The following is a 25,386-nucleotide window of genomic DNA, read 5'->3' as shown; positions in this document are numbered from 1 at the left end:
ATGCTTAACTAGAAAGTTTAAAGCTATTTTACTTTGTTCCTTTACATCCTCAAATATACTGCCATGTATGTCACGGTCTTTCAAAGAAGAGACGGACACAGTTCATAGTCTGCATTAAGGAGATGATTATGCAGGGATCAAAACCAGAGTGTTAAGGACCACAATATTCCTCTCCTCCCAACCACACCTATTTTTTTTTTTAGCACTGGGATTTCTGTGAAATAAAAATAGATGAGGAACTTCCTAGTTGCATAATAGCAACTAGTTCTGCCAAGTTTTTCAAGGACAGGAAACTAAACAAAGACATTTCTATAGAAAATAGTTTTAAAACACATTCAGTTATAAAAGTATGTATTTTTTGTGCACAATATATAGTTTAACAATCAAAAGCAGAAACTGTAAACCTTCATTCTTAATAGCATTTAGACATACAAAGATGTACAAGTGTTGATTTCATACCACAGATACGGAAATTAAGCATCTATTCTAGAGACAACAGTAAGACATCCAAGAAGCAAACTGTTTTTGACTAACATAAAGGCACCAACTCCCTCACAGATTTGCTGCATCACAAAATAGTATTGATACTCAGATAATACTCAAGAGTCTCAGAAATTATTTTGTGTGGTATTCACTGCAATATTACGGTTTTGATATACCAATCCCAGCATTTTATCAGCCAACATGCTCATTTATTGGCAGCGATTAGACAAATCAAGAACAAGAACTTGCAACACCAAGGAGAAAAACATTCCCATGTTTGGAATGTCCAAATGCTACAGAGCAGGCTTGTATTGCGTGAGCAGAATAAGGTAACCACTTCAGTCTTCTGTTCCAGGAGACAATCATAATTAAATAACATACACTTTTGCTTTCACAGCTAGCAGCAAATATTGCTTAAATTAATCTGAAGTTTTTAAGAAGGAAAAAAGGGCATACAAAGTCTCTATGCAGGTGGCTGTTTGAAGTTCATTATGCAATGTTCTTAAAAGTACTTCTTTGCTACCTGCATGTTTAAGCACACTATTTAAATTTACCGTCTGGGTAGCTAGTGAGCTTTTGAAATTCAGTAGCATTCCAACAATTACCGGAAGCTTGAGAGGAGCCAACCCACACTACTCAAGTATCTAGTCCCCTAAAAATGACTTTACCTTATCCACATAAGGCAAACTGCCACTGGCCTATTTTTACATGCAGCTGCCCCATCCTTTGGTCGGTTGGTTGGGTTTTTGTGGGTTTTGTGCGTGTGGTTGTTGGTTTTGGTTCTTTTTTCTTTAAATATCAAGTTGTCCTGGGACCCAAGTGAAAATATACTGGTAACACTGACTGTTATTTCTACTAAAAAGAAAATAGAACACTTAACAAACACTGTCCTGCATTTTTGTGGATCAGTGTCATCTCTGAATCTGGGATTCAATATTAGTGGCCACAGGGCATTTGTGGACAGTCCTTCAAAAAAGCACCCCATAATGCTATTAAGTTTTAATTCTTCATCCAATCAATTTGGTTTGAAGATTTTTGCCATCCAACACTAAGTACCACAGGTTAGTCCAAAGCATCATTTTCAACTCTAAAACCGGCATAATATATTGCTGGGTGGAGCAAAAGTAATCTAAGTCACTTAGAATTTAATTATTATTAAGATTTCAAGAAAATCTTTTTATATTACAGTAAAACCAAACTATTTTTCTTCACAGGAGAGTGCTTTACCTCACCTGGTCAGAAACTCCTCTATCCTGCAATAGAGTAAGAACATTTTATTTGCAAGCAACTTGGATATGTAATATTTCCAATTGCCAGTCCCAATGTCTTCAATAATAAACCAGTCAGGAATCTATTTAGAACTAGTTTATTTAGAACTAGCATACAGTTTATAAATAGCTACTGCTTCCTCCAGACTTGTGACAAAGAAGTTTCACAATAAGCTTCTCTGGTTTTGGTAGGTTTTAGAAGCACCCCCAAAGTCACTGCTGAGAACAAACTCTGAACCAAATCTCAATCATTATTTTGCACTGGAGAAAGGCATAAACTGAACTCCAGTGAAAACTGGCCAAAATAATAAGATATGGGATGCAAGCAAACTGCATGCTTTTCTACTCAGTTTCTTCCAGTTCAGATGCCTCATTAAAACACTTCAAAGTTAGCTTTTAGATGAGAGGTATAAAATTTTCCATCAAATAAATACCTCAGGGAGATAGTTTTATCTTCTTCTACTTGTGTGCATGGGGCTTAGATCAGATATGTATATACACAACAAATATTATCAGAACAGTGCAGCATGATTGATTAGTCATGGCCTCCAAACTGATGGCAATTTACAGTAAAGAAATGGAAACCTGTATATCCCTCTGGCTACCATTACCTTGAAGTTCCTGTGGTTAGGAAGTGTTTTAAAGCCCTCAACCCACAAGTTGTAAGTAATGGGCCTCTTCAATTCTGTGATCCACAAATTCAACTCCAAAGCAATCATGTGGTTTGGATTGTAAAACTATGGTTAGATGCTAGAGATACAAATCAGACAACATTCACCTAGTCCCTATTTTAGTGAAGACACTCAACTTATGAGGTATTTCAAACAGTGCAAAGTGCCCTCTCCAACTTTCCACAACTGTGAATGTAGGTTATCTGCTTGTTCAACTTAAATAAAGGACTGAATTTCCGGTGCAGGGAAGAAAAAAAAAAAAAAAAGAAAAAAAAAAAGAAAAAAAAGAAAAAAAATCAAAAAAAAAAGAAAAAAAAGAAAAAAAAAAAAAGAAAAAAAAAACTGGGAAGAGGAATCAAACATGCAAGAACATTCTCAAAGCCCTAACACTTTTGCCCTGAGCAGTTTAAAGAAAGTGAAGGCAGATGAGTAGAAAGAAGTTGGCTGCTTTCTTGGAGTCAAGGCCATGTTTACATGAAGCAATAAAAGAAAACTAATCCCTACAGAAGGGGTACTGCTTCATTTGTCCCAGCCCCTCTTATTTCAGAATAGAAGTTTCACAGATCCATGAATATGGTGGCTTGCAGCTGGAGAGGCTGTCATTGAACAATGACAGCAGGCTTTAATTTTCAATTAGTTTCTTGGCTCTGATGTTCGCTTGCTCAATGCGTTCCCTGTTTGTATCGGCCTGAAAGAGAAATTCATAGGTCATTTGCAGACTGGATGCAAAACAACTTAAAAATTCAAACTGACATGAACTTCTGAATTGCAATGTGTCATCATTGTGGTAGAGAGAAGGGGAGCAACAACTGTATGCGGGAAGTAATTTTTTTTCCCTTGAGAGCATATGCTGTCAATTTTGGCAGAAACAACCAAGAGAAAAAGGTTTTACTCTTTATCTGACTTTCAAAACACAGCAGCTTGCCTCAGCTGGTCAGGAAGCATGTTAACAAAACAAGGGAATAAAAATTCTCTCCCAGTGTTTAGACATCTTATGAACCTCTACAGAGCAACAAGGTTGTTCTGAACTGGAAGTAATAGTCAAAACCAGGCCTATGGGCATGAAGTCAGATTTATTATGCTCAGTGCAAATCCACAGTTTTCATTCACATCCCCTCCAATGTACTAGTGCTGTAACAATATGGTATTTTAAGAACAAGCTTTAGACTTTATTATTGTTTAAAGCATCAAAAGTCAGGTCAGAGTATTTTGGTTGAACAAGTGCCAAAATATAGTTTTACTGAAAGCTATGATAAGGAGTTTATAAGTAATTCCCCAATGATGCAGTGTGCTGTGGGGAATGTGCAGGAAGTGTAATACACACAAAACCAGCCTCTGCCCTCACCGTGAGTGGAACTGCTCAGAAGCTCAAGCTGTGCCAAGTATTAGCACAGGTTAATGTGCCAAATATTAGCCATTTCACACCTTTGTCTTGAAATGGGCTGGGCAGAACACACTTGCAGTTCAAGTCCTTCCCTCCCATTCCCTCCTTCCTGCCTTTCAGGTCCATAGGAAGGGAGGGACAAAAACCTACTATGGAAAAGGGAGACTCTAATCTGTTAACAACACTTTGGAAACACTAATCTAGTTACTAGATCTTCTTCTAAGAAAAATCCAGTAATTTAAATTTCATTACGGGTTTCTTCAGAGTGGGAGTCCTGCATAATACAATAAAAGTCACCCAGTCAAGACTATTTCCCAGGTGAGTCACAATTCTTAAAAAAATAGAAGAATCAGTTCTAGTCTGAAGTGAAACTCTTTGTTTCTTTGTTTGGAGATTTGGAGACAACATTTGGTTTGGTTTCCATACTGTTCACTACATTTAAGAAGTTATCAGCAGAGAAGGATTAATTTAAATATCCTAATACAGGTTGCCAATCTCAAAGCCAGGAATTGCACTTTCATTTTTATTTTGGTCTGCAAAGCAATTCTAACTTGTATACACCATATTTTAATAATTAGTAAGACTTGATCAGCAAGATTTATTCAAATCACTAAACCAAAAGAGCATCAGGCCAAAAGAGATGCTTGAATCTACTAGAAACGCTATAACTAAAAACAGTAATTCCCACTTGCAGTTCATTTGACCAGGCAGTTTTCAGTCTGCTTTATAAGTTATAAGAATTTCACACCTCTTTTTAAACTCCAAGAAATTTTCTAGTGTACTTCCAACTGTCTGACTTTTTTAAAATGGTAATCAGATGTGCAGTTTCAGGGAACAGTTAAGGCATCCTCCATATAATTATGTTGATTTGCCTTATCAATACTAAATTACTAGACAAAATTGAGCTGCTGATACAGGTGCAACCAGCATTTTTGTCAAACCAGAGGAATTCCATTCCTCTTGCTTTTAACCCTACTGCAACATTTCAGTGAGATTTTTAAAATCCCATTTTGTCTTAATACTATAATTTCACAGTAATTAGTGTTCACTTCTACTTTTTGAAATCTTTAATATATGCAATTCATTAATATATGCTATTCATGAAAGGTTTTTCTTCCTTTCTCAACCAGGATGCCTATACTTCTACTCATTTCAGAATATGGACATTTCTAAAATAGAATTAGCATTCTCATTAAGCTTCCCTTTGAAAGAAGCCTCCCCAAAACATATTTATATATGGTTAATCTGTTTGGAGAAGCTAACACTTTAGTAATAAAATTATATATGAAAAAGGAAGTTACTATAACTAACTTAATGTGCAAACCATTTCCCCACGCACCTACAAACTCCATTATTCCAAAATCTCCCTAGGTCCAATATTAATTCATTCACAAGAATTAGGGCTATGAATAACTTGTGTTTTACTTTACATTGATTATAATGACTTTCTAGGAATTCCAGAAGAGCCTTGCCTATTTTTGTTAAAAATACCTATTCCCTACCACAAGAAAAAAATGTCCTGTGAGCAACACTCCCCCAGGTATACCTCCAGTAAATGTTTGTACTTTTGATCCCATGAAGTTTATTAGTTTTCAGAGTAAGTAGTAATCTGTGCTGCATATTTAGGTTTCCTGGCAGTCATGCATTTGAATTTTAAGCTATATACCCTACATGTATCAAGGTCTATCTTTTGTTCAAATCACTGCAGCCTAGAGGATGGCATAACCTTACCACATATTTGCTGCAAATACAGTGAGTACATTCCTAATAACCTCTGAGTTACAACCTCTGAATTGAGAGAAGATAACACCTTTGACATTTACCTTTACATTTATCCGGTCTATTTGCTTATTCTGGGCATCAATCTCATTGCCCATATCCAAAGCCATGTTTTTCAAATTCCCAAGAATGTTTCCAACTTGAGCAAGATTTTCATCCATTTCATCTTCTCTGGCATCATTGGTTATCCTGTTCAAATAATTGAGACAAATGTTTCAAGAATCAAGAACTTGCTTTCATCTAGTGTAGATTTACTCTAGTAAAACCTGACTGTTTGTTGCACTATGCATTCAAACCAAGGTATGTTTTTCCCCTTTTAAAACCCTGTATTTCAAGCAAGCATTCACCAAAAAGGAGTGCTAAGCAAGCCACTACTACAAAAATAGCCTTAAAAATTAAAATAGTTACTTGAAGTTTAAGACATGAGTTTGTCTCAAATATACTTTATGACAGTAATAGACCTTGATATTTTTAACAGTCCCCTCAAGAACTGAATACTAAGCCTTATAGTTCTCATATCCAGAAACAGACTGACCATAGCACCACCACAAAAAAAAAAAAAAAAAAAAAAAAAGAAGTGTAGGATGAGTGCTACAATACTGAAGGTGTAGGTCTCTGCCATCACCTCTCCAAGTTCCAACAATTCCTCCAAACAATAGTAAAATTTTCTATTTAGCAACTTGATCTAAAATGCATCTGAAAGAAACTGACAACTAGTAACAGGATTTGTGCATTTGAGACTGAGGAATATGAACTAGCAAACCTTGTAATATATCCACCACTTGGTCCTCCCGAAGTCTGAGGCTGCCGCTGATTTATGCTTCTTGGTTGCATGGATATCACATGGTCTGCTGAGTTCTCTGTTCCGTCTCCCCAGGTTGCTCTGTATGCTTTGCTGGCCTCAAAATTCTTTGTTCTACTCCATAAAAATAAAAAAATCAGAACCACTACATCAGAAATATAGCTTCCTGACTGAAATTCAGTATTAATCTAAAATTTCCATAAACATTTGTCTTGTGCTCAAAAGAGATGACATTTTGTACAGATAAAACTTCGTCTATATAACACAAGATCTCGTATCTTGATAGTACAAACACAACTGAGTTACTCTAAGGACAGTGATTACTTTGGTCTTAAGCTTTAACAAAAGAACAGTAATTTACTTAAGCAATACTTTATCAGAGGACAGAAGCTCATGACAGTCACAGGAAAGCTTATCCTGTCACAAAATAGAATTGCACTTATAACAGGAATTAATCTAGAGACAAGATTAGTTACTTTTCAGGAAGAAATGGGATGAATGCAAAAACTCCCTCAAACAAATACCTATATTATGCAAGAAAACCATTAATTGCTACTATTTTTTTTAATCAAACATTAAAAAATTACTTGGCAACAGAAGAAGTTAATGTTTCTCATGTTAACTTTGATTATGAACTAACAGTAATCATATTTAAGTAGTTCTTTCATTCTGCAATTCAATTGTACTAACTCCATTAAATAAATAAGCCAACTTGCCATTATACCTTTTTCATGTAAATCATAGGAGGAAAAAAAAAAAAAAGAAAGCACATCGACACAAAGCAATCTCAAGAATCACAGAGCCACAAAAGCATGAGGAGAAGAAAACCTAGCAAAATAAATTTATCTAAATTGAGGTCTGTTCTCATGAATCCTGAAGAATTTATTTTGAGAATAGTCTCATGTTCACCTTATTTTGTGGCATTTTCAGGTTTAAGCTAGACAATCCAGACACTGCCATTTTTCTGCTTCTTTAAACACCTGTGAAGGGAAATCTGTAGTGTCTCAACACACCTAACTTTGCAATCACAGGCAATTTCTAGAGATATGATGCCTTTCAGTAACCTGGATGTTACAAGTTTGAAGAATTGTGAAATTAGCTGTAGTGAACAAATATTCCCCCTCACTCTACTGATGTTCATGCATTCAATATGGCAAATTATATCTCATAGGTCAGATCCTACAAGATGCAATCTAAAATGAACATATTGAGGGGGAAAAACAGAATAATTTCTCTGTTCATAATGAAAATATTGCACCCAACAAAACTCTGAAGAAACCTAAACTAGTAAATTCTAGCTCCTTGTATATACACAGGCCTAAAGATGTCTAAGTTTACTGCAACTAGATTGAGTGCTATATTTTAACCTCATTTATACTAAAGCCATAACAGGAAGAGATCTTTGTATGATTTGCTTCTGGAGGAGCTAAGTCTTAGGTGCCAGAGGCAACTGTGAGGACTTTATTAAAAAAAAAAATAAGGACTGAGGACTAGTTGCACCTGTGAAGTAGACAGCCAGAAAAAGAATTACTGTTCAAAGTAAGCACAGTTAAGAAGAAAACTTCTCACCACCTGATTTTAAGAGCTGTTTTTCAAAGTACTATCATTCACATTTCTCAGGTTTCATTTATGCAAAACTTAGGCAATTTACACAACCTGTCAAACCAGCAATGGCTCAAGCAGTTGCTCACCATTTCCACAGCTAATAATAACCTCTGCAGTAATGGACGTTTTCTATTCACGTCGGTATTACAAAACATCACAATCACAAGGAGATCCACATGCAGACAGACATCATGCACATGCAAGCACAAATGCAATAGAAACATCACTTCGGACAGCTGGTTAAATATGCATCTGCACTACTAACACTGACCTTGTCCTAAAATCCACTTTCACCAGTTTAAGAGAATACAGCTTCTTATCCTAGTCTTCATTTTAAGAAAGCAAGCATCAGTGTTAGGAGAGAATGGAGAAGAAAGTAGTAAAGATCAACAAAAAGGTAAATTGTTAATAGTACATAGATTGTACAACAGAACTGCCAGTATTTTTTATTTTCACAAAGCTCTTAAAAATAATCTAAACCTAGGAGAAATTTAAAAACCCCAATAACTCAGCAAGTGTTCTGATTTAGCTTATCTAGCTTTATGCTTTTATGAAAAATATGAAAAGCTGTGGAGGTAACTGGTTGACAAATAAATCTGACATTGAAAAAAGGGTTGGCGTACCAGTAGATATATGAAAGACAGTCTCTCTTCTTTGCTGCCCTCTACTTACCTATTTTTTTCTATACATTACTGTCCAGTTTGGTACACAACTACTTCTGTTCTTGGAGTGCCACAAGAGTTCACAAATTCTGAGCTTGCTCAGTGTCAATAAGCTGCTTCAGTGAAATAAGACTATCAACTACAGAAAACAAAGACTGAGTGTGTCAAAATGCTCAAACTCCACCAGCTTGAGCCAACTAATATACAGCAGGTAAGCACATCAATCCAGAAGTCAAGACATCTCCATTTTCAAGGGACTAAAGCACTAAGACTTTCAGCCTTAGAAGTCACATTCATATCTATCCTAAATGACCCTTAAAGTACTGTTCTCTTGGTTAAGCAGACTTAGCTACTCCAAGGAATTTTTACCTAAACTTTTGCTACTTCTCCATTTAATGATAATTGATTTTGCTCATGCTTAAGAGCAAAAACCAACAAATGCACACACTATTCACTTCAGTCACCATACTCAATTTATGCTTCCTTCATTTGGAAGGGCTATGATCACATCCAATTAACACAAACAATTTGGTACTTTACTACTTAAAGCTAGAGCTAGGACACCATCAAAAATAATTCTGACATTGTTCAGGTTTACTTTAAAAGTACAAATCAAGTGTCATACTAAAGTTTAGATTACTCAACTGACTTGGATATGGCAGCCATAACACTGATGTTATACAAGTAATGGGAAGCAGGTCTGCAAGAATTAGATAGTCACTAGTGAAAAGATTAAAGCTTTAACACCGGTGTCTGCTCTGTTCTCCTACTCTCACCCTTCCTAAAGCATGAATAAGTTGTCTTGCTTTTAAATTAATACAACAGTATGGTTGTGAAAAAATCATTTTTGGAATCAAATTTCTAACAGACAGGCACTTAGATATAGCTATTTGCAGTCCAATTTGGTCTCAACTGCATGGATATTGATAGTCTTTACTAAATAGAAGCCTTAAAGAGATTAGAACACCACTGTGCAGGATGTTATATAGCAGCTATATTTACAGTAAAAGGGGCACAATGTGTGGTTAGACACAAGTAAGTTTCAGTTACTCTCATACAATTTTAGAAGGATGCAGCTCTACAAACCAAAACAATCAACTTTGGTAGAGATTCAGCATTTTTCAATTAGCTCTTTAATTAGTTAATATTTCCTGGTACAGTAGATAGGGAATATTCTAGAACTCTAGGCCCAAGTACCAGTATAACCGACCTGTTGCAAGGACAGACACAGAGCCCACAACATTTGTTGAGCTCTGTCAGTGTCTTCTCAGCTTCCCTCATGTCCTTGTTTATCTGGTCCATGCCTTCTTCTATACGATTTAGTTGTTCTAGAAGAGAAACAAGTAACCTGACTAAACATGGACTGGGAGAAATGGGTAAAATTAACATTTCTTTATAGCAGAAACAAGTTTCAGTTCTATCTTTATATGAAGACTATTGACTTTTTTCTTTCCTGCCTTCTAGGATTTTTTTTTAATTTTTAAGAAAGACATTCAGTGAGTGGTTTTGGTTACTACTTTGTAAATATCTTCCCCATCCTTAGAGCAGCATTTCTCTTGCTACTTTTAGAATAAATGCAGCTAGTTACATTCAGGCCATAGTTGAAGAAAGCAGCTTCTGTAGCAGAGCTGTATTACATTGTAACTATCATAAGCTCTCAACTACATTAAAACATATTTTAAATTCTACAAATACCTAGGAATAACCAACTAGAAAATCTTATTTTCACCTAAATAGTCTATAATAATAATCCTTTAGTTTCAGCAATAACTCTTCTATGATAGTTCTTTTCTTACACTCATTACATTCTAATATTGATTTTTAGTGTTAGGGAAGAACTTACCTCCTTGTTCATCCAGCATGGTAATAGTTTTGATGCCAACATCCTGGGACTGCAGAAAGAAATTTAGTCACAGATATAAAATGAGACTGCAGTGCAAAATCAGAAGGTCTGGATAGTAAATTTGATAATCCAACCAAGATTATAATAAAATACTGTACTTAATATAACTTCCGTAGTAAAGCGTATAATAAAATATAGTTATAATAAAACACTGTACTTAATATAACTTCCGGAGTAAAGCTATTAAAAGTCTCAAATTACAAACTATGTTAGGCTGAAAAGCACCTTACCTGTTACACTATCTCAATTAGTGGGGTTTTTATGGTGGTTTTGTGAGGCTTTTCTTACATAACAAGAAGATGATAAAATTTGTTGTAATAGTCAGATTGAACTGTGACAGCATCTAGCTAGAAAAGCAAACCTAGCTGTGCTTCATTATGAGAACTAGCAATTGGTTCGTTCATCCCTACACCCTTCAAAAGGGCTTACAAGGCCTTTAGTCCTGGGAGCCAGAATGAAAGCAAGCAAAACAAAGCCTACAAAATAATTTCTAAGAAATTAGCAGTGAGGAATATACTACAGCAGAGCTCTTTGCTGGCTCAGTCTTGGATCTAGCATGCAAGTTGCACCCATGCTTTAATGTAAACTGGCAGCATAAAATGAATCAGCAAATTATGATGCCAAGAGAAGTTAGGTTGGCTCGTGACATGTACTTAACACTTGTGTGTGAAGTACTCATCAGGCTACCGCGATTCAAATGCCCCACTGGTAACAGCTGCATCTTCAGCAAGCCAGAACTGTGCAGAGGAGTAGATTCCTCATACAACTTCACTTTGATAAACCCAAAATACAGATTTGTTTCAAATAATGTAAAAGGGTGTTGAGTTTCCTTATCAGTTAAAACTGATGAACAGATTGTAAGATCTATGTAGAATTACTTGTTTGAACCAAGAGCAGTCATACTCTGCCACCCCACCCACCTGAGTCCTACTGTCCTCAACAGTGAAACATTTCTACACTGTTCACAACGTGGCTGAAATACACACAAAAGATGTCATGAAAAGCAAATTTTGCAGCAGCCAAAGACATAACTGACCATCAGAAGACTTTTTACAACTAATCTATGGCATTTGGAGACCAGATCCTTTTGCTTAAAACAGGTAAAAAGAATATTGATTCTTCTGTAATCTGACAGAATGTGAAAATCACGCAGGTTATGTCATTCTAATGCCACTACTGAATTAAAGCACCAACTTCTAATGATGAAGTGCATGTGTCTTGAGAAAGACAAAGAACTGTTTAAAATTACAGTTAGCATGACGCTTTTTATACTTAACAAATCCAGAGAATTCAAAAGCTTTTTCTTACCTCAATAGCCAAGCCAAGAATCCTCCTTGTGCTTTCCAAAGACTAGAAAGAGAATTTTAAAATGAGTGCATGCATTACTTATACACATATCAGTGTCTGAAAGTCTTCCCTGTCAGTTCATTGCAGTAAGGCAATTAGTATACACCTTGTACACCAACAGCTCATCACCTTGTCTATAGTTAATACATGCCACAACATGCCCATATTGGTAGCACATTAGTTTCAATTCATTTTTAGTCCTTGCTATTATTTTTCTTATCCCATTGGAAAGTCTTAAAAAAGAGGACATATTCAAATGAATTTTAGTTAAATAAGAAAGCCATGAAGTATCAATACAGTTAACAATGCCGTAGGTAACCAAATTCTATCTTATCAGTAATCAGGACTGGTTGATCAGTACTCAGTTAAGTAAGTGACTTCAAAATTCAGCAGTTAAAACTCATTCTGATACTTAGGAGTAGTCTTCACTCCAGTATTCACCAGCTAAAGTGAAAACTCAAACCATTCAGCTATAACCTTGCAGAATCATTATCCTGGTCTGTCTTTGTTTTTAAAAGATATTCTAATCTTGTCAGACAAATACTGTAAATCCCAGATGTTGTCCTATAATATTTACCTCATCAGTGACCTGGTTCGCCCTCAGCTGAATTTCTTCAGGTGATAGCTCATCCATGATGAGGAAATACTACTTGTAAGGAATCACGTTAAAGAGAACCTTCCCCCTGTAATAACAGATACCAAGTAAGCATCAGAATTATTCTGTCATCAGTATTTTGAGTTGAAAGTAGAAGATAGTTCAAAGAATGAGAGCCTATACATTTCATTCTGCATAGTAAAACATCTCATTAGGACTAGAAGACACTAAAATAATTATTCAGCTGATATGACCTGAGGGCCTAAAAGAAATATAGGAGCAATCAGTATATGAAGCAGGTTTTTTCCCAAGATTTGGCTTAAGCATTTAAACATTTTTGAAAAAATTCTATGGTTAGTAAGGTAAAAAAAAGGAAATAAGGTCTTAAAATAATAATCTTCTCCATGGTGGAAAAACACATTAGTTTGCCCAGTAATCTAGAAATAAATTTATTAAAAAATTTAAGTTATAAGTATAAACTTTAAGTGTTCTTTCCATTTCCATTGAACAATTTAAATATCAGAAAAAGGGGAAACATTTTCACAAACAAAACACCACCTAAAATGATCCCAAGTAAGTCTCTAGAAATGGTTGTTTTTATTGTATGGTGAATTCCTTAAATGCAAAAGGATCCCCAATGGTTTTAACTGGTATGTCTGAAACGATAGCAAAGGTTTTCTAATCTACCTTTCTCATAATAAGCACAGGGTCATAACTGAAGTCCCAAGACACCATGATTTACCTTTTGCTAAAACCAGAAGATATATATTTTGCCTAAAACACAAGATTAATTAGCAATCCCATCAATAAGGGTATTCCTATCAGAGACAGGTTTTTTCAGAGTTAAAAATCTGCATTTTTGTTGGAGGAATGGTAATAAAACCATCAGTCCCAGCAACGAGAAAACAGAGCTCACAGGCTATACAAGAATTTAATGAGATAGCTCATAAGCTGAGAAATAAGAGGATATATTTCCCCCAAAATTTTACCCCTTATTTTTAAACTACTCCTTGATCTTTCACATGAATAGCTTGCAATTAAGTTCATGATACTCATTGATATAACTCCAAACATCCTGCTTGACTTGACTAATTTTTCCCTTACAAGATCAGTATTTTAGAATATCTAACATAAGTAATTGTTGTTAGGAGGGTAAATTTACGCAGATTTGCCCAGCTGTTACCCCACAGCTCTTCACAAGAAGTGTGCATTACTCTGATGGTGAACTGAAATCAAGACACCTAAATCCCTTACAGCTGAAGTACTTCAAGATTTAAAGAATATTTCAGCAGGTTTGGTCTTCAGCACCTAGCATAGCCTGAGACTATGGCTCTAGGAGATTTCTCTAAAGTAGATGTCAATGCAAGTTAGTTTTTGCTATCACTTAAAAAAACCCCAAAACAACAAGATATTCTCACACAAGGCCTCTAAATAACTCTGTTTTCAGTAGTCCAATTTCAGTGTATAGTCAGTGAATTATCTTTTCATTCACAGGCTTAAGCTCCTTTCATAAGGTTTATTGGAGGCAGTCCCAGCTTTGAATTTGAGAACACCCTTCAAGCTGATTTGCACACCTAAGGACCAGTAAATCTAGGACAGGGAGGAAAGTACCTATTTTCACTGAATAAGATCAAGCAACATCTCTGGGCAACCTGTTCTGGTGCTCAGTCACCTGCACAGTAAAGCAGCTTTTTCTCATATTCAGGGGGAACTTCCTGTGCATCAGTTTCTACTCTTTGCCTCTCATCCTGTTGCTTGACACCACTGCAGAGCCTGGCTCCATTCTCTGACACTGTCCCTTGAGACACTGATAGACATTGATGAGGTCCCCTCTCCATTGTCTCTCCTCAAGGCTGAGCAGGCCCAGCTTCCTCAGCCTTTCCTCATAAGAGAGATGCTCCAGTCTCTTAATTATCCTCCTAGCCCTTTGCTGGACCCACTCCAGGAGCTCCATGTCTCTCTTGTACTGAGGAGCCCAGAACTGGACACAGCACTCCAGACAGGCCCTGAGCATAGGCTGAACAGTGGGGCAGGATCACTTCCCTGGACCTGCTGGCAGTGCTCTTCCTGATGAACCCCAGGATCCCACTGGCCTTCTGGGCCACAAGGGCACTGCTGGCTCAGTTGTTGTCCACCAGAAACCCCAGGTACCTCCAGGCAGAGCTGCTCTCCAGCAGGTTGGCCCCCAGCCTGCGCTGGTGCCTGGGGTTATTCTTCCCAGGTGCAGGGCCCTGCATTTGCCTCTGCTGGTTTCTGACAGTTCTTCCCTGCCCCTCTCCAGCCTGTTAAGGTCCTTCTCAAGGGCTGCACAGCCCTCTGGGGTATCAGCCACTCCTCCCGGCTTTGTGTCATCAGCAAACCAGTTCCAACAGCTGACAGACAGGCTTTGTGTTCCCCTAGCTTGCTCACATCTTCCTGAGTAGCTCCAGTGCCAGCCAGCAAGAAGTTCTATAGGAATGCACAGCATTCTACTCACTTTTGCACTAAATTAACAGTATTTTCTCTTGAAACTGTTTATAAATTGACCCAACAATGAAAAAATCCAGCTTCAAGATGTGGAGGAAAAACCCTTCCAACACAGCAGACACAGAGGGAAAAAAAGTTACTTCCAGGATTTTTCAAAGCTGAGTTATGAATGTGCTTATCTTCTGATGCTCATATTTGGACACCTGTAGTGCTTTGCCTCTTGTGACATGAAACTGTATTTTAAAGTGATGGCTCATATAATTGCAAGGATATTAACTGTGTGAGTAAGCTAAGTAAAACCATTCAGAACACTTGGTTAAGAGAAATATTCTGACAACCTTTTATTATAGATAAAGGGTTCAGCTATTTGCTGAGCTTTTCTGATAATTTCTTGAGGTCTTATGTCACTGAAAAGTGACAGAACATTTCTTTCTTTCTCTAGACTTCCCAGCAAGCTTATCTGTCTTCACTTTTCCGACATTACCATTAGAGTATGTAAAACAAGACATATTAAGATTTCCTTATTAAGACAGGTATAAGAAAGCATGCTCTTTGAATTAGTATGACTAAAATGTCTGTTTAAAGTTGACTATCCAAGCCTAATGCATTAGTCTCCAAAAACCCATAGTTTTATTCTTGTTAGTTTGCAGAATTGCTTTTGTAAGCACAGACACAACCTACACGGCAGCTCTGTAGAGGTAATTAGTGCCATAACACAGAACAGAAAAACACATTCTCTAGACAACAAAAACTTCATCACATAGCAGTTTAAAAACATTTTAAAAAGCATACAACACTAATTTTAAACAAACAAAAGAAAAAAATTTTAACAGCTGAGATGAGGCCATTTGTATTGAAGTAACTCAGCTGTTCCAACAGAACACAGTATACATAAATACAGAGAGGACACTCATTTACCCGTCTTTCTGCCTAGGAATCAGAAAACATCCTAGGAGGTACTAGCTCCAATGTTAATGGTATATGACAAAATTTATAAGGCATTAAGATTACTCAATAAAGACAAAATATACAGAGAGTAAAAACTTGATATGACTATGATAACATTTGTTACGATAATATTTGCTAAGGCAAGCATTTATTTTAACATTGATGCTCAATGTCTATTTTCTTCACCTTTCCTCTCCTACCATTTACAAAATCCTAGCCACAAAATAAGCAAAGTAAAAAAAAAAAAGACAACAGCCTACAAAGATATTTCATAATCATAACAATATTCTGCTATTTTTCATTTTCTTTCTAGATGGGCAAGCTTTAAACAAGAATCTAAAGTGCCTTAACACAAAGCAGTACTCCTTTAAGGAAGGATGTGATGTCAGCTTTGTTTACTCTCTTTATCAGTTTTCTGCAGTATTTGCTCAGTTAAACACATTTCAGTACAACTCGCCTTCTGCCCCTTTCATAGGAAGGCCTAATACCTGCAGAGTATGCAAAACTAAACTTGCTACAAAAATGTATTTTCTTGAGATAACTGGGCTCATTAAACTTTTCTACTAGGAAACAGATTACAACACATTCATTATCTTAACTATCACTGCCTTATAAAAAGGAAGATTCATTGAGAAACCAGAGCAGCAAGAAATAAACACATGGCCAGCAAATTTTTACTGCCATGCTTTATTTGGGAGACTGTACAAGATAGAAGGAGTTCTTTGAAATTCCAATTCCAGCCTAAAGTTTTAGATTTCTTCACAAGACTACTCACATTGGACTAAGCCATCCTGTAAGTCCATCACTATAATACATATCATAACTATGATGTTGCTACCCAAGCCAGTTGAGGATGTAATCCATTTAGAAGCTTAAGTTACTTCTATCTCCTGGACAAGAGGAAACAAACTTATGTCTGCACAGCTTTTTTCTGACCTACTATCCATTAAGTCATGGCTCCAAAAACCCTGAAAAGCTTTCAATTCACTCTCCTATGTAAAGCTGGTAGGTTGGAGAGGACTGAAAGACAAAGCAAAGGTTATTGCAAAATAATGAGAGACACAAGAAGCACTTTTGGGGAGATTTTATCAAGTCCACTCAAAGCATCACTGGCTTAGAGATCTTAATTTTGTTAATCAACACTCACAGAGGAGCTGAAGCATTTTAGTGGGTTCTTTGTCTAACTTGAAAGAGATGGAAGGTGACAGATGTGAGCGTTGGCTAGGTCTCAATTAGCAGGAGGGTGATCCTGTGAGACTACAGTGCAAATTTTTGCTTGGGAAAAGCACTGCTCACACTGCCACATTTGCAGTGGATCAGTCCCAAGCACTGAGTTCTGTGCCCAGCTACTGAACTGGGAGCTAACATCTGCCAAGGGAGAACTTTCATAGTGTGAGAGGAGCAAATTCAGTGTGAGGAACACCTTTGGTGACCTGTCTGACCATGTCCCCAGGTTTAAGTACCCACTTGTGATCAGAAAGCTACAGAAGTATCATTCATCCAATAGCAGTTCACTGGCTGCTTTCCTGACAATAGGCACATTAAAAACTTTGGGGGGGGGGTAGGTAATAAAGCATTTGAACGGAAAGACCCTCAAGATTTAAAGCATTGCTGTATGCAGCCAGCAACAACAATCATCTCTGCCACCCGCCTTCCCAGAGCAAACTGTAAAAAATTCACATGGAATCTTTTTTTGTTGTCTCTCTCACTGGCCTAAAATACTCCACCACACCACTAAGGGTTTTTCTTTCAAGTGTTTTCATTTTCATTCAGAATTACTTGCCAACTGGAAGCCAGCTATTTATACCAACACACTCAGCTTCCAATGCAAACAAGTTTCAAAAGCCATTACAACAGTGACTTTGCACAGCATTTCTAAGGTTTTTTTCAACACCAATAATTTTCTGGGATTTATAAGACACTTCCATGGAAATGAAAGCTATAGTAGGCAGGTTACATGATGTAAATATGCTCTTCTTCAGCACTTAGCTGAGAAGCAATTCTACGCTTATTGTCTCTAGGAAAAAAGAAAACTTAATTCCTTCCTTTATGACAGTCATAGAACATTAAGGCTGTGCTGTCCAAAGAACTCAAAACCCTTACTGATCTTTATGAATTTAAATTAACTGCAGGGTACTACAAGGCCTGATAAAGTGCTTGTTCAACTCCAATTACACTATTCACATCTGGACAGGGAGAGGCTGACAAAAGCAACAAGTTTCCTAAAGCCAGACAGGTCTACTTGCACCAGATCAATATTGTTTTGATTGCTGGCACTTTCAGAAACCCACCCTGAATAAGATTTTTGTTCTGCATCTCTGGCTGACAAGCAGTAGCTTTGTACCTCTGACAGGCTGAATACCTTTCAAAATTCTGAATTGAATTTAGAAATGGATATATCCATTACATTTGCTACATATCATAAACTACTTCCTTACTCACTATCTGAAGGTCCTCTATTGGCACATACCCCTTTTCCTGTGAAGTTATGCTTTTAATCAACAACACAAACTTCTCTTCCTCCTTCACTGATAACTTGTAAATTGAGGGGGAGAAGGAAATAGCCTATCCAGTGCATCTACAAGTATAATTGAGAAATACAGCCTGTGCCTTCTTACCACAAAGATAGGAACTAGCTGGTGATACAACCTGGCTGTTGCAGCAACTGACTGAAGCCAGTATCTCATGAGCTGTATTTTTAGCTGTCAGTGAATCAGTAGAGCCTCAGGTGATTGCAGATGCTCTCAGTTCCTTCTCTTGTAAAGAGAGCTGTTGCCTTCCTCAAAAGATGGAAAAAATAATGGAACAATGTTCTTAGATATGTGAATGTTAAGTACAAATTTCCTGTGCATGCTTACAAATATCAAAATTGGACAGCTTTGTGTTTAGTAATGGAGGCTTTTTTTTCTCTCAAATTCTTCATATAACTAATACAGAAAAGTTGTTTTTTTAAAACCCTTCCTTAACACAAACAGCTATCCTGCTGGCTAGTTAGCTGAAATTCAGCCCAGCTAATGCAGAGTGGCACAAGGTATCAGCACCAGAATGTACTCCTCTAGATGATTATGTCTACAAGATAAATGAATAAAGCATCTGTGGCCCTGGAGGAAGAGGCCAGGGCCCAGGACCAAGACACTACTCTGCATGCTTCCTGCTGTCCCTTATCAGCTTCCTGAACACCCTACACAGAGGCAATAGCACAAAGAATAGGCACTACCAATGCCACCTCCTCTGTGCAGTGTGCTCAGTTCTACTCTCACCTCAACAACTCATTTTTGCCCCTGAAAAAGCCTCCTCCAAATTACATACCAGCCAATACAAATTCACAATCCAACTTTGATCCATTTACTGAGTTACAGATTCCATTTCTCCAAAATACACAAACTGTCTATATAACTGTGCCCCTACTTCAAAAACTGCAGAGCAGAGGAGGTCAGGCATATAGACTGGCTACTAGACTGCCAGTAAGCAATAAAGTGCTCAATTAGATCAATCAAGCAAGCAGTTGACATCACAAGTGGCTTTTTCTTTGTCCCTAAGCACCTTCCTACATAGCTGTTCCCTCTACAGCACAGAATCACGTTTGTTTATGAAGGGGAAGTAAAGTAACACCCTTAGTTCTAGACACTGAGCATCTAGTACCCTTTTTCAGGGAACAATAACAAAAAAAAAAAAGTTAGGCAAATAGTTAGAGATGTTGCATAAAGAAATTTCCAAAGTTCCTTTAGGACGTTTACTTAGAGTGTCACGTCATGCGCTGACTTCACATTAAGTGAAACGGAAAGAGAAAAAAAGCGAAAAAAGAAAAAAATAAAGCTGACTCATTAGCTTCCCAGAAGGACCAAGGGCATCGAGACGTACAAGTGAAAGAAACACAAGAAGCACTTCGATTTTTATTGTTAACTACGTTAACTAGAGCATTTTACAGATTAGTCTAAAGGCAGCAGGACACAGTACATAAGCTTAATAAGAAGCAACGAGAGGGGGGTTTTCTCCCGGAGCCTACTAACAGCGCAATTCACGGGCTCTCACCAAGCAAATAAAAACCACCTGGACATGGCACTGCTGCCCCCGGTAGGGGCGAGCCCACGAGGCCTCCCCGCACACGGGGGCCGGGCGCAGCCCACAGCTGAGGCGGGGGCTCGGAGGACCTGGGCCCGGCGCCCCGGCCGCCCCATTACCCCGCGCAGGCGATACAGGACAGCACCGCACCGGGCCAGGCCCGCCTCGCCCCACAGAGGCCCCCGGCAGCCACAGCCCGCCCCGCACAGAGCGCTACGCGGCACGGAAAAGGACGCGGACCGGATCAGACAGCCTGCCGCCTTACCCGGGGCGCTGCAAGCTGCCAAAGCCCAACCCGTCACACACCAACCGGCGCCGCCACAGCCACCGCCGCTCCCTTACGCCGGGCCGGGCCGCCCCTTTAAGCTCCCATGTCCCGCCCGTCCCCGCCGCCGAGCGCCGACCCGCGCGCGTCACCGCCGACCCCGGAAGCGGGGCCGGCCCCGCCCCGCTCCTCTCCTCCAGCACTCCCAATGTGGCGGAGGGAAGGAGCCGCCCCCGGCGCCCTCACACGGCAGAGGGCCGGAACGCCGGCCTGTGTACACCCAGCATGGCGCCATGCGAGGGCTGCTGCGTCTCCTTTCCTCCCCCTTGAAGTGTGGGGTGTGCGGGGTGTCAGTGCCGGGTGTGGGCCCGCGGTCCGGCCGTGCTGACCGGAGCTGCGGCAGCAAACAAGGCAGTACAGAAGTGGCCCTATTTGTATCGGTGGGGTTTTTCTCCCCCAGTTTACTCTCTACTAGGACGATGAGTGTCAGCCCCCTTCTGCCACCAGCGGAGAGAAGGAGGGCAGAAAGGGAAGGCTGCTCCTCGCAATCACCGACCTTATCCTTTGCAACTGAACCGCGCAGCCTTTCCGGAGGTATATTCCTTCTTGGGTGTGGATGAGTTCTCCCCTTTTCCCTGTGAAAGCACAGCCGGTAGCTTTCACAGCATCAGGGCCTGCATTAGCTTACGTGGCTCCTAAAGCCCCTCTTCTAGTGGAACTGCTGCTGCGATCTCAGAGCTGGGTCTTGGTTTCCCTCGCCTCTCTCAGCATCTCGGGATAGTCCAAGTTCCTGTGGACTTTGGCCTCGTGAAAGGTCCCAGTGAAAAAAGGCGTATTGCACACTACACAGCCCGCGCCCTTCTCCCCCGCCTTAAAAATCTCCCCGGAGCAATTTTCCGAGGTGCAGTTACCCTGGCAGGCGTGATGTCCACGGCGTCAGGCTGCTGAGGTACCCGCCGTCTGCAGAGTCTGATTTGTAGAGCGGTAACACGTAGCACTATGCGTGTTTAATGCGCTGTATTTACACATAACAACAATAACCTCTATTATCATTATCTGTTGGTAAATGCCCCCAGGTGGCCGGTGCTGGTGGCCTCGCCATTAAGTTCGTTCACATGTCGGCTGTCCGCGACGGTCCCGCCGCAGCCAGGACTGCATTTCCCGGCAGTCCCCGCGGGCACGCAGGCGTGCCGTCCAGCGTGCAGCGCGGCCGCCCTCCGGCCGGCCCATTGGTGGGCTGCGCTGTGCCCCCGCCAAACCGCGCGCGGTCTTGCGGGGTGGGCCCGGTGCGGGCGCCGTGCGGGCGGCCGGTCCCGGGGCGGTGCTTTCCGGGCCTCCTCGGTCCCTCAGGGGAATGGGTTGCCGGGCCGCTGGCCTGGAGAGGGGTGCGATCCGTGAGTACCGGGGCTGTACGGAGCAGAGGGCTTGGGGAGGGCGGTGGCGGCCGGGGGCGATGGGGGCTGCTCCGGCTCTGGCGGAATGGGCGGCCTGTGGAGGGCAGCAGGGCGAGCCCGGCCGAGAGGGGCTGCGGCAGCGGGCATCTCGCCTTGGGGCGGGCATGCGCTTTGCTTTGCCTTGTGAGCATCCCCTATTGCTGTAGCGATCCCTGGACTTTGATGCCCTGCTGGAGAACAGCTTAGGGCGGAGGAGTCTCTGTCCCAGGTGTGTAGCTACCCTGCTGCCTCTTTATGCTTGCCAGGAATGTTTCCGGGATGAAGTGTGCCTGAGTGAGAGCTGCTTAGTTGCCTTCCTCATAAGTAAATATCTAAAAATGTGTTGTAGTGAAAGCATGTATGAGTTTAGTGATAAATATCTGCTAACTTAAATGGAATGGGACTGGCAGCGTGAAACAAGTCCTTATAGTATGAGGAAATATGAGGTGTTTGAAAGTAATCATTCGTCATTGCAGACAGGGTAGATCAAATCCAAACTTATGTTAAGAACTGCTCGGGGGTGCATATGAATGTCAATTCGTAAAAGCTTATGAAACATTGGATACAAGTAGCATTGATGATAAAAGCTCATGCTTCAGTATACTTTGTTGATGGAGGTTTGGTAACAATCTTCTCATGCAAGTAGAAACCTTTTCACCTTCCCTTCTACACCTGATGAAGTGCAGCTTTAAAGAACAGATAGGTTCTGAGGTTGTGTATCCTGAGAGAGAAGAGAATTGAGAATTTGTGGACTTTGTTTTCAGCATGAGTTTCCTGGCTTGCATGTCCTATATCTCTGCTACTTATTGCTGTTCTTCAGTTATTTGCTACTTCTTTCAGTTAAATCTCAATTACTGCATTAAACAAATTGCTGTTTTGCTGAACTGACAGATCCTGGCCTAAAAAAAAAAAAAGCCCCAAACACTTAAGCCTTCCAAAAATTAGTTTAACAGCTTTGCAGAAATTTAGAGCTTATTCCCATTAGCACTGCAGTATTTGGGATTACTAAGGGCTCTAAGGGCCAATGCAATGTGTCTCTGTAACTTTTTACCTTGGAAAGTTATCTGGAAGTATCTCCTGTTAAAAGCAACTGAATTATGTTTTGGGTTTTTTTTAAAGTCCTTGCTTGACTTCAGCTGAACTGGCAGTAAAAGGCAGCTGCACTTGCACTACTTTGTGTGTTCCACTAATGACTGATTTTTGTATGTGAAGTTAGCTAAATAGGTGCTATACTCTGGCATTTTCAGTTGGTTTTACTCAAATTATGTTTGCGTGTTACCTAAGTCCGTTTGATCACTGTGACCAAACTTCATGTAGCTTCTATTCCCTATGTTCAGAAATGTCACATATTTGAAGAGATCTCAGCTAAAGACCTTAATTCCTGCAGTATTGTGAATCCAGTACAGAGTAACAGCAGACACTATCATCTAAATGCGTACCTAAACTGTGTACAGAGATGCAACTCGTAGTATCTAGGTGAAATGAAAGTATTTTTCTATCAATATTCTTTTCACCTTATCTCGTAAAGAAAAAATTCGTAAGATATCCAGCATAAAATTTAGATTTGTTCAGAATCAAATTTAAGTTGTTAAAGCTCTTTTTAACATCTGGTAATCCTCTTCTGTGAACCTGCCACCAGATGGTGTCATAAGATTTGAGGTGTTATATGACTCAAGCTGATTCTAGCAAAGTTAGAGGATACTATATCTTACAAGTAACTTTCTTTTTTATATATAACTGTGTTTTATATTTGTAATGTGAGGTTTTTGAGTTTCTTTCATCAAGTCCTAGACTATTTACATTTGGACTCTATTGTGGTAGAGCTGCTGGTGTTCAGCCCTGGGACAAACTACATTACAGAGATAGGATAACTTAGGCAGAATCCTGTATTTCTATTACCTGGTCATTAATGACTACTATCTTAACGTCTGAGATCCTTAACTTGAATTTTTCTTGGCATGAAAGCTCTTTATATTGAAGAGTGACTTGAGTACCTTGGTTTGATGCTTCAAATCACCCTCCAGTGATTCTTTGTACTCTGTAATGACACTATAAATAGAAGAAGCCCAGTTACTTACTGAATGCTCTCCCTGTTTGTTCTCTTGTGTCTATACAGATCTTTCTTAGGGAGTCTGAGTTATTTTGACAAGGCCAGGTACCTGTTTCTGTGGAACTGCAATAGATAGGATGTATAGAGTAATCTGTTTTGATGTGGCTTTTGAGTCCTTGTTCTGACCTTATCAGTGAAAGAGACGTCATACGAGTCCTGGGAAGGATATGATGAGCTTAAATAGCCTAGGAAGGGGGAAAAAAAAAGGTACAACTTAATGTTACAGAAATAACTGTAAAATTAAGTGTAGGGTATTTCTGTCATTATTTTAAGGGTCTGTAAAGTGAAAACCCTTTATAAAATGACTCAAGATCACCAGAATAAGCTGATGTGAATTCTTTTGTGAGTCACAGTAATATTTAAATTATTAGATTTAAATATTTAAACATAAAATTTAATTGGGTTGTTTTGCCCAAATCTTGTGGATCACTACGTTTCTTCTTAGTAAGAGTTTGTCTCAGTCATGATCAATTGTGTTAGAGGCTGTAATAGTAGTAGGGACACCCAGACAGCTCCCTTCTCCTAAGGGTGCTAATAGGGGTGTTAGCAGAAGTACTACATCTGGTTTTGAACGATCCTTTTAAAGTGCTTTGGGCAGCTTGGAAAGGGAATGGCTATTTTTATAAGCCCAGGAAATATGATGGTTGAGGAGAACATCTGAAGAAAACAAAACTTGCATATGCCTTAAACCAAATAGGGAGTATGGGAGAAACAGAAGCTTTCCAGGTATGTGCATTTTAGGTGTTCTAAGTGACAGCATACAGCAATAATGCTGAACAGTTCTTCATTCCAGTTTGGACAGAATATATTCCTGAATTTTCAGTTGTGTGAAAAGCTCTCATGAATAAGAAAGAAATAAGGCATTTAGTTTTATTAGAGAGAAATTATCATCTTGATTTACAGCAAGGAAAACTTATTTTGTATATTAGGAAATTATTACCATTGCTTATGTATAGGAGTTGGAAAGATGCAATTTGGTTGTGGCTTAAAGTATATATGTTCTTCTGGTCTGTGCCCTGTTCTTAGACTTACATGAAATAAAAATAGAAGTCAGTGAAAGCACTGTGTTCCTGCCAGGTGTTCTGTGCCTGTGCCAGTCTGTTTAAGATATTTCTCTGTGGTGTTCTTATCTCCAGCAGACTTTCCCTGTATGTTGTAAAAAGCCAACCATACTTATGAGATAGCACTCAGTTTCTGCTAGATGTTTTCTAGGCCAGGTAGTGAAGTAAATTTTATTGCTTTTAACAGGAGCTTAAAGAACTTTGATCTGTGAAATATCTCTTCTTTCCTGGTTTGCTATCAAACAGTCAAGCACTTGTCTGCTCAATTGTACCATTTGCTGTGTAGCGGTGCTGCTTCAGTGCTCAGGGGTCTAGACTACCCTTAGATTGTCACATGGATAAAATTAAATTTTGGAAAGCAGGGAGAAATTTACCTTAAAAGCTTTACTTGTGGTACAAGTATTTTAACTTCTGGAGTGTAATGTAGTTTTCTCCTTTGCCCTGTAAAAATAAGAAACCAACTACAAAGTAGTTAGTGCCTGACAGTGTGCAGGGGGAGAATCATGCTGTTAGTCATGACTTAACTTCAGTAAGTCCTTAGG

The 25,386-nt window shown here is 39.3% G+C and overlaps 2 protein-coding genes across 7 annotated transcripts in view; one reads left to right on the top strand and one right to left on the bottom strand.

The window, feature by feature from the left end:
* Positions 1–334: 334 nt before the first annotated feature.
* On the bottom strand, positions 335–21,349 carry SNAP23 (synaptosome associated protein 23). 4 transcript variants are annotated; one of them, XM_059849551.1, is made up of 8 exons: positions 21,152–21,349; positions 12,482–12,587; positions 11,866–11,907; positions 10,498–10,546; positions 9,865–9,982; positions 6,349–6,501; positions 5,630–5,774; positions 335–3,110 (listed from the first exon to the last, which is right to left on the bottom strand). In XM_059849551.1, the coding sequence occupies exons 2-8, from the start codon at positions 12,536–12,538 to the stop codon at positions 3,045–3,047; spliced, it is 630 nt and encodes a 209-aa protein (XP_059705534.1). In that variant the 5' UTR covers positions 12,539–12,587; positions 21,152–21,349; the 3' UTR covers positions 335–3,044. The 4 variants fall into 4 exon arrangements, with proteins under 4 accessions (XP_059705534.1, XP_059705536.1, XP_059705533.1 ...); XM_059849553.1 differs by lacking the exon at positions 21,152–21,349 and adding an exon at positions 20,797–21,053; XM_059849550.1 differs by lacking the exon at positions 21,152–21,349 and adding an exon at positions 20,241–20,379.
* A 94-nt stretch (positions 21,350–21,443) lies between these two features.
* The window catches only part of ZNF106 (zinc finger protein 106), a 39,946-nt gene continuing 36,003 nt past the window's right edge, over positions 21,444–25,386 (top strand). For all 3 annotated transcript variants that reach the window (XM_059849540.1, XM_059849538.1, XM_059849541.1), the window contains exon 1: positions 21,444–21,634. The gene's annotated coding sequence lies outside the window, so the exon portion shown is untranslated. The remainder of the gene's footprint in view (positions 21,635–25,386) is intronic.

The sequence above is a fragment of the Haemorhous mexicanus genome, chromosome 6, assembly GCF_027477595.1.
Source record: "Haemorhous mexicanus isolate bHaeMex1 chromosome 6, bHaeMex1.pri, whole genome shotgun sequence".
NCBI lineage: Eukaryota > Metazoa > Chordata > Aves > Passeriformes > Fringillidae > Haemorhous > Haemorhous mexicanus.
This window is presented reverse-complemented; position numbering and strand designations above follow the sequence as displayed.

Coding starts and splice junctions, on each gene's coding strand:
- SNAP23 (XM_059849551.1), bottom strand. CDS start 12,538: ATGGATGAGCTATCACCTGAAGAAATTCAGCTGAGGGCGAACCAGGTC. Junction 11,908..12,481: donor CGAACCAGGTCACTGATGAG/GTAAATATTATA, acceptor TTCTCTTTCTAG/TCTTTGGAAAGCACAAGGAG. Junction 3,111..5,629: donor TAGACCGGATAAATGTAAAG/GTAAATGTCAAA, acceptor TTTCTCTTTCAG/GCCGATACAAACAGGGAACG.